Source organism: Sphaeramia orbicularis, chromosome 12 (assembly GCF_902148855.1).
Source record: "Sphaeramia orbicularis chromosome 12, fSphaOr1.1, whole genome shotgun sequence".
Classification (NCBI taxonomy): domain Eukaryota; kingdom Metazoa; phylum Chordata; class Actinopteri; order Kurtiformes; family Apogonidae; genus Sphaeramia; species Sphaeramia orbicularis.
In genome coordinates, this window is record NC_043968.1 from 16,277,339 (window position 1) to 16,290,075 (window position 12,737).

General features: G+C 37.8%; 1 protein-coding gene across 7 annotated transcripts in view; it reads left to right on the forward strand.

The window, feature by feature from the left end:
• Window positions 1-274: 274 nt before the first annotated feature.
• Window positions 275-12,737, forward strand: part of mast4 (microtubule associated serine/threonine kinase family member 4) — a 71,314-nt gene continuing 58,851 nt past the window's right edge. For 3 of the 7 annotated variants that reach the window (XM_030148522.1, XM_030148524.1, XM_030148525.1), the window contains exon 1: window positions 275-760. In XM_030148522.1, the coding sequence (XP_030004382.1) occupies window positions 542-760 (219 nt within the window). In that variant the 5' untranslated portion in view covers window positions 275-541. Of the gene's footprint in view, window positions 761-5,375; window positions 5,540-12,737 lie in introns of those variants that run through there. The other 4 variants (XM_030148523.1, XM_030148527.1, XM_030148526.1 and 1 more) reach the window with 2 other exon arrangements.

A 12,737-nucleotide genomic window follows, 5' to 3' on the forward strand; every position in this document is an offset into this window, starting at 1 on the left:
TAGAAGAGCTGTCCACCGTAGTGACCAGTGTGCATGAAAGGGTTAATATATTTTTCAAACTCCATTGGGAAGATTTTAAAATTTGGCACACACAGATACTGATCTGTTTGTGAAGTGCAGCTTTATGACTATATGTGAGGATAACTGGCATCGGAGTGCTCTGATTGGTCCGCCCTCGCAGGTTGTGGGCGGAGTTTATTTCGGACAGCAGGCAGCTCGTGCACGTTATAAGCAGTGATAACATGGGCTCGAGCTCAGTGGGACTCATGAACAACAGAACCTGAAACGGACACACTTTGACCCGGAGAGGAGACCCCAGCCCAACCTGGACCTCCAATGTCCACAACGAAAAAGGACATTTTAATCAATATGTCAGAGTTTTGATAGCGTCGTGACTTTTCTTTTTTACTCTAAGGCTCCGTGTCCTTGTATTGGCTTATATTTAACATGGTTTCAGGGCTCAGGTGTGTCGTCGGGTCACTCAGGAGGTACGGTTAGCTTAAACGGACTTATTTTAGCTTCACCGGTACTCGGTTCAGTAATGGAGCAAGAATCTTTTCTAACATCTGGAAGGAGAAGCGTAGAGAGTGAGTCGTCTTCAGGTTCACACACCTTATCCGAAGGAGGCGACGTAACGGCCGAAGTGGACATAAAAGTTTACAGAGAGGACGGTAACAACTCGGACATTGAAGGCGTCACCGAGACAGAGGATGAGAAGGAAACACAAGGGGGTGAAGACTGTGAAGATGAAGATGAAAAGGTAAACACGGATTTAGGTGCTGGTAAACTACTGTGCACTTACATCAACACCAATGAATGTCCAGTAGCAGACTGCAAATGTTTGTCACCAGTCCTGAACTCGGTGTCTGAGTTTATGTTGGACATGTATTTGGCTGCAGCTCCTGTCTAATTATGCACTCTGTTGTTTTCCACTCCTTTTACAAGTTGCACCCGTAACTTGTAATCTGAGTTCATAAACGCGTGACTTTTCAGTGTTTCCTCATGTCATTTGCAGCAAATAGACCATTACCTTTTATAGCCAGCTCACCTCATTCAGAATCAAAGTCTACTCAATGTTTTTTTTTTTATCACCCACATGTGTTTTTATTGCCCGTTTTCTTCATGTTCTAGTCAACAGTGTGGTCGTTGTAGTGTTAATTCAGGAAACAGATGGAAGGAAAAGAGGAAGGTAGAATTCATGTCTCAGCCTTTTAATTTCTACTGCTTCTTAGTTGGATTTGCAGACAGGTCTGACTGGCTCAGATGAAAACAACACCGGTCTTCTCTGACCTACAAGCTTTCTCTAAATGATAATATTATGCAGCATGACCTCAGGCTGTAGGTGTGGCAGACTGTCATCCTGCATAATACCAAATAAGCAATGGAATAAAACTTGTGCAACATTATCTATTACTGCACACAAGACAGCAGTACAATGCATGTTAATGCTTGCTAAGTATACTTTGTGAGGACAAATGGTTCATCATTCATCAAAAATGAATCACTGTCTGTCATGTAGGTTGGATATGCACAGACATGAAAATGCATAGACTAACATTCAGGTCGCAGATTACATACTGTGAATATGATCATAAAATTAAATCCAATTCAATATGACCATCTTTTTCTTTTGCATGATCTCCACATGTAACAAACTCTCCAGCAATCATAATCATCGACCTGCAGGGTGGTTTCATGTTTTTCTGTGTTTGTTTGCGCCAGAGCTAAGCAAATTTAGTTTGGCAGAATAACAGTTTGAAAATCCATTACCCTAATTGCCCTCTATATGTTTGCTGTTTAATTTCATTATAAGTTGTCATTCTCTTCTTAAAATACGTACATTTGAATTAAATGTGTTTTCAACGACAAATATCACTGTCAGTGTTAGAATTATGTTTTGCTCATAAAATTGTTTATTATGAGTGTATACATAATATAAATAGACTTTCCAAACAGCCTACCCTTATATCGAATTAGTGCTGCATGCAATGGAAGAACCGTGTGCCCTTTTCATTTGATCCCTCTGAAATGTCAGTTTGCAGTTAATTTAAAACCTCTCTCATGCTTACTTCATAAAAGCAGATGTGATTCAGTCTGAAGGAATACCTAGACCCAAATCAGGTCAAAACACCACAAACCAGGTCAGGTCAGCAGCCAATGAAGATCAGCTAACAGTGGTCTTCCTCAGGGTTAATCAGGAAGCTCTGACTTTTGACCTCTGGTATGTCTTGCTGTAGTGGTGTTAAAGAAGGAAAGACTTCTGAGAAGTCAGATGACATCACCTCTCATTACAGACCAGCTCAGGTGTCACTCTGTTTCCGCACTTAGCACGGCGCAGTGTTTCAAAGCGTGAGCTGCTTACTACACCAGCGCTTCATGGATTTTTTTTCCACAATATCCTTGTGATGCCAATCTTAACTAAGACCTCAGGTTGCTGCATCTTTATTTTAGATCTGGATATCTGTCCAGTGTTGTGGGCAGTGACAAAGAACATTATGTCCAGCCAGGATGAGATTGTCCCACGCTTGCATAATCTTTCATTTTGTGTACAAGATAAAATGCAAAATAAGATTACATTGGTAGCATACAGTCCAAATTTTCAACAGATTTTGGCCCACACACTGAATGTGTGAAACTGCCTCTGTCATTTATGTTACATTACAGTTCAGAGTTCCGATAAACATAGATCATAATGTTTACATGTAATTTTCATTATTTCAACATCAGCATCATATAGACACTTAAAACCTCATTGTGGAAACTGTTCTCATTCTGTCTCGTTATGTTTGCAGTATGCTGCTGTCTCTGTAAAGTATCCGATTACATCAGTTTTGCATGAGTACATGAGTTTTGTGCTTCATTCTGTGTACTAACTGTTTGCTTTGCTGTTACAAGTAGTTTCCAGATAATAATTGTTTTTGACAAACAGTTAGCTGAACACAGTTGCCTGCCAAAGTACACAAGCTGTCAGGGTGTTGATCATAATACTTTTAGTTTTTATACTCGGTGTCCTACTGTAGTTATGTTGTACTCTGTAATAATCATAAATTATTCTGTACTTTCATTCTGAGTACTAGCAATAAGTCAGTCTGCACCAGCTCCAAATAAAAACCCTCACATGTACTTGAGTTGTATGTTGCGTAATTTACAACTGATTCAACATAAAAGGTTTGTGCTTCTGACTGCTTTTTCTATCTGTCACCTGATACGTTTGCATATGTTCCACCATTGGCTTGTGTTAGATGGGAGAGTCAAATAATTTACAACATGCAGTGGATAAATAGAACTTTGGTTGTGGTTTACTATCAGTTCATATTTTACATTTGTTTCAGCGTAGACCTGCTACGCATGACACTTTGCATCAGGTGTATTTTCACTCACTCGTATTACACACTTGTGTTTTTCTAAAAATTCAAAGTAAATAATTTTTTTTCAAAGAGTCATTCTGCTCTCACTGCTTTTACTCAGATACCATAATAAGTAATTTTCTTGAATCATTCTATGAATAAGATTTTAGGGCAAAGGAAGGCTTTGTTGTCTGCTGTGTCAGGCTTTGATTGACAGTGTGATTGACAGCTCATTTGCCTGCTGAGTCAGACTTATAGGGAGTGTTTTTCTCCCGACAGGCAGTTGACAGAAATCAAAGTGTTCCTTAGAGCTGCAGAGCGTGATACTCTTTTGGCATTGTTACCTCTCAGCATATTTTAATTCAAGTTGTTGATATGAAATAAGAATTCTACATCTTTCTCTGGACTTTGTTTTCAGGCTGTAGGGGAAATATACACCATGATGTAGCAGATTTGGTTGATACTAGGGATTTTCAGTCAGGTTGGGGGGTTGAAATACTTGACTGACAGCTGTAATTACCAATCGCTGTTTAGTTAGACTCTAATGCTCTAGAAGGAAGCTTAGAAAAGTGGCTTTTCTATTCCATTGCAGTGGGAAATGCAGTGTCAGGTTATCTGATTCATGTTAGTTTTGATTTTGGCCTGCTTTTTTGCTCTGTTTTTGGCTTTTACAGGTTTAACTCTTCATTCATCTTCTTTTAATGCACTACACCCACACTAATATGTTTTTCATTTCATTAAAATTGCATTTAAAAACAGGGTTGCTATACTCATGAGCTTTTTAGCACCTGTCTCGAAAACAACATACCTGAAATGTTTATTGTATGACCAACAGGGTGGATAAAGCTGCTTCTTGACATGGGAATCATTAGAAGTTGTACAAATTTTCTGCTGAAGGTAGTCTGTGGTATCATAATAAAATAGAGAGTTCCCTATCCCTGTTGAATTAACAGCTAGTAATCAAGGATGATGTCTTGTTTTCTTTCAGGAAGGGCCATGTGAATGGACTGTAGTGAATCAGGGAAGGATGTGTAGTTACTGATAATACACAGTTAGGTAGTGAGACTGGCCACTGTTTCCAAAAATCTCCAAGGGATCCAAAAATGCAGCAGATGGAGAGATTCTAGGTGGAAACAAAAGCTGTTAGCCTGGACTTAGCTTATGACCCTTGTTGTTGTCAAGCAGCTACAAGGGAAATGCGTGTGTATACTTAAACATTTTAAGAATTTTTTTTTTTTTTTTTTTTTTTTTTTTTTACATTTTCTACTTTATTATTAATAAACATCATGTTAAGATTCGAAGCACAACTCGGTTTCCTGCTGTTCTACACTGAAAGCCATAAGCAGTTTTTCAGGGTCAGTTGTGGATGCCGATCTTGGCTCAATTTGTTCATATTATGCAATAGACAAACAGTAAGTTTCAAGGCTCAGCAGAAGTGAAATGAATGGGAATAGAATGACTGGTTAGAAATGGTTATATATGTATTCATTAGTACAGATATGTTGATCATGCTTTGGAAAATTTAACAGGTAGTTTTTCATTTATGCATCTACATGGGACTTGGACCATATTTTTGGCAAAATTTCCCATAGCCTTAAAGCAAATAAATAGCTAAGCAGTGCTGACTGGTTGAGCAGTCATCCTCAATTTAACTCCGTTTACCGGCAATTCTATGAAAAATTAGCTCCACGTAGAGCCTCCATTCCATTTCTGATCATTAGTTGGTAAAAAGGTTTATTCCATTGGAGCCTGTTTCCTTTTGTCAGCAGGGCAACTACCATGCATTGGACATGTGTATCAATATTTGCTTCTGCTTGAAAATGTTTAACTATGTCTCTGGGTGATGGTTGGGACTAACCCTGTGGTGTCCCACAACATGCAGAGCCATCTATTTCAGCAGGCAGCCTGTCAGGTGTCAGTGTGTGCTTTAGGCTAAGAGGATTAAGGCAATCTGGTTAAGACTCTTTTCACTCTCCTACACTGGTCTGTCTTTCCTGGCTCTGTCTCTGATTTTTGACATTTCTTAAATGTCCTCTGTATGAAGTAGTGTCTGGTTTTATTCAAGACACTTCGACTGAACATGACTTGAACGTTCAAAGTGGTACTAAAGGTTAAGTTTTTAGCACCTAAACAGAATGTCTCTGGGTAGGAATGTAACTGGATTTCAGTCTAGATCATCTAAAGAAAGCAAGGTAAGTGATGTTTCTTTGACATAATTTTTATTACTGTTCATTCATTTTTATAGACTTGTTTTTATTATTTTGTTAGGAAAAATTCATATTAGATCTAGATTTTTTTTTTTTTTTTTTGGTTTGTAGAAGTGAAATCCAAAGGAAAAGTATAATCTTAGTTTCGACCCTATATATTGAAAGTCCACCATGTAGAAGTAGTATTCTGAGCCCATGTTTGAACAAAGGGAAAGCATCTTTTACCATTAACTTGATTATTATGGGAAACAACTGATAAGACAAATGTTGGCCAATGACAATATTTTTGCCCCTTCTCTGAAAATATTTTAGCTATTTGTGCTGTAAAAATAGAAGCTTTTACAAGGATAAACATGCACTGCAAAGTGAAGCTGTAGCCAGTGCTGGTTAGGCTGCATTTATACAAATGTTGCCTTGGTATCAAATCTGAATTAAAACACACAAACATAGACTTTGTTTAGTGACTCGTCACAGCATTTCCTCTAGTGTTTTCCATGGTTGAACTTGGATGTGTATATTATGAGGTGAATGTAGTCCATTATTCCTGCTGCAGGCTTTTTGTATATTTATGGAATGCATATAGTAAGATAATATAATGTTCTGTACATACTGCATAGTCTAATTATACTTATTCTGAGACTATAAGTCTTAACGTTTTTGATAATGTGAAATTGCCAAAGGAGAGACCCATGTATATTTTCAGCTTTAGATCATGTCAACACAGGAAACTTAAATCCCCTGTGAGAGCAAGCAGAGTTCAAGTAGTCATAGCTGAAGATTTTCTTTAGCAAATTAAGGGACCGTGTCAGCATAATGAGAATTATCAAGTGTCCGTCGGGTGAGTGAAAGGAAGATTACCATGTGGAGAGTTGTGATCGTACAGGGTTATTTGGAGTTGAGCCACAAGGCTTTAAGTGTGCTGTTTTCTCTTTGAGTAAACACTGAGATACTCAGTGCAGGGAGCGAGGGAAGAGCAATTTCAGGCCAAATTGGAATTCGGGGAGAGTTGAAGAAGACAGATGTTGGGTGACAAGGTCGGCCAGAGTATAGTTTGCTTTCCTGCAGTTGACCCTGAGAAAGAGAGAAATGGTCATGTTCTCAATCTCAAGGGTTTATAGACTTCAGTTCATGAAGATCAGCATTGCATGAAATTGCCACTGCTGTAAATAATCACACCATGGTTAAGTTTAAAGAGCTACTGCAATGTAGAGTTAATAGTGACAGGAAAAAAATGCTGAGTGATAAAATCAAGACTTTCTTCCTGTCTCGCACTTGCGCTTTAAGATTGCAGAAGGTATCGCTGTTTAAAGAGAGGAGGACTGTAGCTGGAACATGAGAAAAAGCCCGAATCATTTCTAACATCTTTATATGTTTGTTCACAAATTTATATTTTTTAAAGTGTATTTCTAATGCTCATGTGAGTCAGTATGACAAAGCAACATGTGTGAAAGTGTAGTGTTACTGGAACTGGCTGAAACAATAATGAATTATACAGATTTTAATTCAGAATCAATAAAACAAATGTTTCATCACACCTGGAGGCCTGAGGCCTGTTTACTTGTTGCTGGTTGGTCAAGAGTTGCAAAATAGAATCTAGTCTCTTTAATTCATAAAGGAAGAATACCTACACTGTTTAGTATCTGACTGGATTGTTTCATCTCCACTGTTTGCTGAGTGTTTATTTTGTTCTGATATTAAAGAATAATTGTCAGGTTCCTTCAGCTTTCACTCAACAGTACAAATCAGCCTTCAATTTTGAAAGAAAATAAACAACATAAACCCGAACGGCTAACTAAAACTATCTATAGTGTAAAAGCCAAGTGGCCTCTGTGCATGCGTGCATTCATGCATGTGTGTGTTTGGGGATTCACTCAAAATCCAGAAAGAGCTGACTGCTGCAGTTTGGCATACTTATGTACTTTTGGTCAAGGAACAGACTAGTGAAAACTGCAAGTTGATAGGACCAATATTTTGGGAGATGTTGGCAATTTTGTAATACAGTAGCCTTACAGTCACGTTGCCATACCCAGAACGCTTTAGCGGTGACAGCTGGACAAATGCGGTATAGCATGCATGAATACACAACAACATAAAAACTACCCCATCTAGAACCTGTGGATCCCCACGGGTCAACGCGCTAGTAGAACTATAATTATCACTTCACAAAAGTCCTAATTATTAGCATCGTTACTGATGTAATAATAATCAATTGCATTTATAAAGCACTTTTAATTCAACAGAATCTCAAAATGCTGCAGAGAAAGAAAGTCCTACATAAAAAAAAAATACTACATTAAAGTAAAATTCTAAAGCATCATGGTGGGCCATACAAGGTGTGTCTAAACAGGAAAGGCTGTCTGTCTTAATAACCTCTTTGGTTAAAATGCAATGAGTCTTAAGAATCAGTTTTTCCTCTAAAATGTATTCACATGAAACAATGGCGTGGAGAGTGATGGTTAAAACAAAGGACAGCTGTAACTGGAAGGAGCTAAGGTGTAATGCCTCTTGATGTATGTGGTCTCCCTTCCTGTTTTACTGTAAATGTGTACTCATGGCTTCTTAGCAACCACTGAAGGGCACTAATAACAGTTTGTTCCCTCTTGTAAAAGGTTCCTTTCATCCATCTCACTGAAATGATAAACAACACTTCCCCACAAATCCTTCAAAGCGGATTAATGTCCTATGCCATGAATGCACTGCTAATTTTTCCTTTGTCTGTATTCTTTCGTTGTATTTTTTTTGTGTTGAAGTGAGACCTCAATCCTCTCCACTTTTATGAAGCAGCACCTTACTAGGGTGGTATACCATACCATATAAAGACACGCAAGAAAACCTTTAAAGGGGATGTTTCATCTTATGTGTCCAGTTTACTAATCGTCCAGACGTTGTGTGACCTGAACAGATGTGAATCTAGTGAGTATTTCTGACCTGACCTCTGTGACAGTGTCCCTGTGTCCAGCCTTGCTCTTTCATCCTTAGGTTTTCTATTTAGGACATACAGCTCTTCCTGTCCTTTTGTTTTTCAGTTTGTTTAAGTAGCTGTGTAAGCTTGTGTATATAATTGTATTTTCTTTGGCGTGTTCTGACAGTGTTTTGTACATGTTCACAATTCATGGTACTTTTCTGGTTTACTCTTTAACCATTCTAAATTCTGACAATTTTATTGCACCTTTTTCACATTCTTGCAAAGTTGTAATGTCAAGATCATTTGCATTGGTTGATTACTGTTAACCCTTGAACTCCTGAGATACTATTTCAGTGAAATGGGCTGCAGTGCCATAAAAGCTGCTATGAGTATGTGCTTGTGTTCCTTTTCTTCAGTGGTTTTGCTTAACTGTGTGTTTTTGGATCAAAACAGGGTGGAATAACAGAAAAAGACAAAGAGAGGAATTGAAGTTTTACAGGTTTTTACGAATAAGGCACTCAGAATGTCCATCAGTAAGAGATTTAGGATGTTGAACATGAACTGTGAACTGGAACACACTGAACAAGTGTTTGCATTTTGGCCCAGTAGTTTTTGTTTTGGGGCTCTTTTTTTTCCTAAATAAGTCCAGCTGCTTTTTGGCACCTGATTGAACTCCAAAAAACAGTTACACAATAAAAAAAAATAGTAATAAAGGAAAATCACAACAAACAACAGTAAAAACAAAAAATGACAAGGAAAATTGTGTTTTTAAAAAAAAAAAAAAAAAAAAAGAAAAAGAAAATAGCCCAAACTGTATTTTTTTATAGTGAGTCAGTCTCACTCTCTGCTCTGTGTTTTGCCCCCCCACCACCCCATTGAGCATACACAGATGTCTGTGGAAAGCACAAGGTCTATTCTATCAGCACGTTTTCCTATTGATTCAAGATTACACCTGTTTAGATACAATGCTTAGTTTTAGTTTAGCTTATTTCGAATATGCAACAAAGCAAAATAATCCTACTTAGTCCTTACAAATGAAACAGATTATAAGAAAACATAACAAACAAACCTATGCATATACATGAAAACAAAGTATGACTTCATTTGAATATTCGAAATGACAATGAAATCTTACTTTGCCGTCCACACTGAATGCCACAACAGAAGAGCATGAAAATATAAACTACAATTACTAAGCGAAAAATATATATTTATATAATGTGCAACATCTGGTAATTGTGCAAATCGTCAAAGGTAAATGGCATACAGCACGTGCAAAACTGCCTGCCGGAGATAAGTGAGATGTTAATATGCCGAATTGACAGAGATAGACAGTATGAGCAGTCGGAGATAGCAGTAAGATATATGATAAACAGTATGATATATATGGTGCATTAAGTGTCAGAGAGAATCAGTATGGTGTAAATATATGTATACAAGGTGCATAAACAGTATCACAGTTGAATGTGAGAACACTGTAAACGATCAGTATGGCTATTGTAGACTCCTATCAGCTGTTAAGGAGCTATTTAGCAAATGGTTGAATTTTTCTAAATATTTCAAATAAATCTATTCAAAACACTCACCACAGACACTTCAGGGGTGAAAGGGTTAATATAATGCATTTTTCTGTTTATCATTGGGACAGTAAATATTTAAGGGGGGGAGGACTACAACCTGCAAAATGTTCTGTATAGTTTCAAGATGAATGGATATTGTTGTACATCAGAAGCATCAAGATATGAGATTCTGTGTATCATATGTATCATCAAAGTAACATGGTTGTCTAGTAAATATCACACTGTATTGTCACATTACTGTAAATGTATGATGATGTTGCATTAAGTGAAAACATTGCAACAGCTACGCCTTACAGGTTAAAGCTACCTTACTTCTCCGTTGGTAAACACAACCAACTTTGCGTGTAGTGCACTTCACCATCTTTGTTTCACTTGCTGTCTGTTCTTTGCTTTGACAACAAAGGCTTGTTGGTACTGTCCACTGTGTGTGGAGCTGAGGGTGGAAAAGAGGATTGGGGGTGGAGGGACAGGTCATGTTTGATCTTGCTTTCAGGAGCTCTGCGTGGTTGTCTGGTGCAGGCACAGAGGAATGGTGGGTGAAAGGGCACCTGCAGCTGCCAAAACTGCAACTGTGTATACTACCTGCAGTGCCAGAGAAAACAAACAGCAGCTTTTGTGCTTTCAGTGTAATTAAATAGGCTTTTAAAAGGCTGACACCCACTCTTAAAATCACTGCTGATGCTGATGGACTGGAAGAGCTTTGTCTAAAATTCTTCTACAATAAAGCTGATTGTGTTCTCAGCTGCTTCATCTCAGAAGTGTGGGGCAATTAATATGAGATTACTCATCATTCATGGGAAAGTGATTGTAATTGGCTGATTTTCTTGGCTAAGCTCAGCTGACAACAAATCACATTGAACTCTGGCTAGCTTTGGCAGCTCTCCACGGTTTTCACACACTCACATTTCTGCTGGATGAAGACAAAAGGTTGGAAGGATTACAGGCTTACAAAGTTAAAGATGGTGTGTGTGTGTGTGTGTGTGTGTGTGTGTGTGTGTGTGTGTGTGTGTGTTAGGCTTAAAATTGATAGATTGTATGCTGCCAAACTAGTCAAGTAGGAGGAAGAATATGCTTTCTGGTCTTTTCAGCATCGTTTTTGACAGTTGGCCTAAAAAGGCATCATGTTGATATGTTGCTTTCTATTGAACTGTTTCTCTATCACTGATAGAGTGATTTTCATTATTGAATTGTGGAGTTTTGTAAGTGTTCACGTGTTTTGTTAAAACAAAAAATAGTACATTTCTGAACTTCAGACTTTGACCCATGACGTAGATAACGCCAATAGCTGATAATCCTTGTCCCTTTTTTGTGAGTTGATAAGTCATCTAGTGGTTCTAGTTAATATGATCTCATCTGTCTGTGAACCAACTATAATAAGTGAACCAGGAGAAAGAGCTGAAAAGATCAGTGTTTTTTCATGACCTGACCTGTTGTAACTTTAATACAATTGGACATTTTAATAAAATTAAAATACCTCCCTGCTTTAAGCCCATAAGGATCTGTTCTGTGAAAGTTTGGAGCAGATGCTTCTGTCAGCTTGATGATGTGGGAGTTCAGCGCTGATTGTTTACACCATAAGTCTAAGCTGCTTATGGTGGCATCGCCAAATTATTTATTTTCTCTTAAATTACATAACCACCTGTCCACCCTTCATATCGCAGTGATTAATCTTAATATATCTGACTTTAAGCACCTGACGCATGACTAAACCGCTGCTGTTATGCTTTGGCATAAATCGATGCTTATAACATAACACCTTACAACAACAGTGAAAATGAGCAATTAATTTTGTTGCAGACCAAAGACTTAGAAAAAAAATTGTCGATGAAAGATGGCACTTAGTCATCAATTACAATTAGCTAGAGTTAGTCAGCATGTACACCTAGACTTTATGTAATGCAATGCTGATAGTTAAGATGCTTTAAGTTTGGATCTTTTTTTTTTCACAAACTGATTTGCAGGGGAACAGTTTAACAAAGTTAGTTTACAAGAGGCAAATGATTTAGTCCATGTCCTTTTCATCTTCGCATTTTTCTGGTAGGTATTTGTTAGAATGTCAAAGCACATATGCCAAGATGGAATAATTATACTTTTACGTATAGTATTGTGGTTATTTAATCAAAACACGCATCTGCTATTAAGTTTAAGTCATCCATTCTACATAAAAGTAAGTCCTGTCTGTACTGTATGTGACACCAGTATAAATGTCAGATGTAACTGAGAAGTCATGATCCACATGGCAACCAGTTTCTGTATGCATCTATGTAGTATTGTATACTCACTGATTGTAGTAAGCCATATATCTTTACCATTGATGGTGTATGTTTCAGACAAAATAAAACACTATTTGTTCTTTTGACATGGCTGCAAACTAAAAGATCTCAATGTGTTACTCCAAGCACTGGTGACGCTGAACTCAGCATTGAGCAGATTTATTGTGTAATACCATCATATTGATTTCAGCAGAAAAGAACAAGAACAAAGCCATAGTTACTATACCTGTATCTATATCTTGCTGTACTTTTTAGTTTTTAGGTCAAGGCACCCTACACAGGATTGTCCTTAGGTTTTTTGTAACTGCAGAGAAATCATGACTTATCCCATAGAAAAGCAGAGGGTGTTTCCTTCCAGAAAGCTGCTCTGCTGAGCCACATATATCCTTGTATTCTCATAAAGGGCCTCTCCCTTGCCGCTGGAC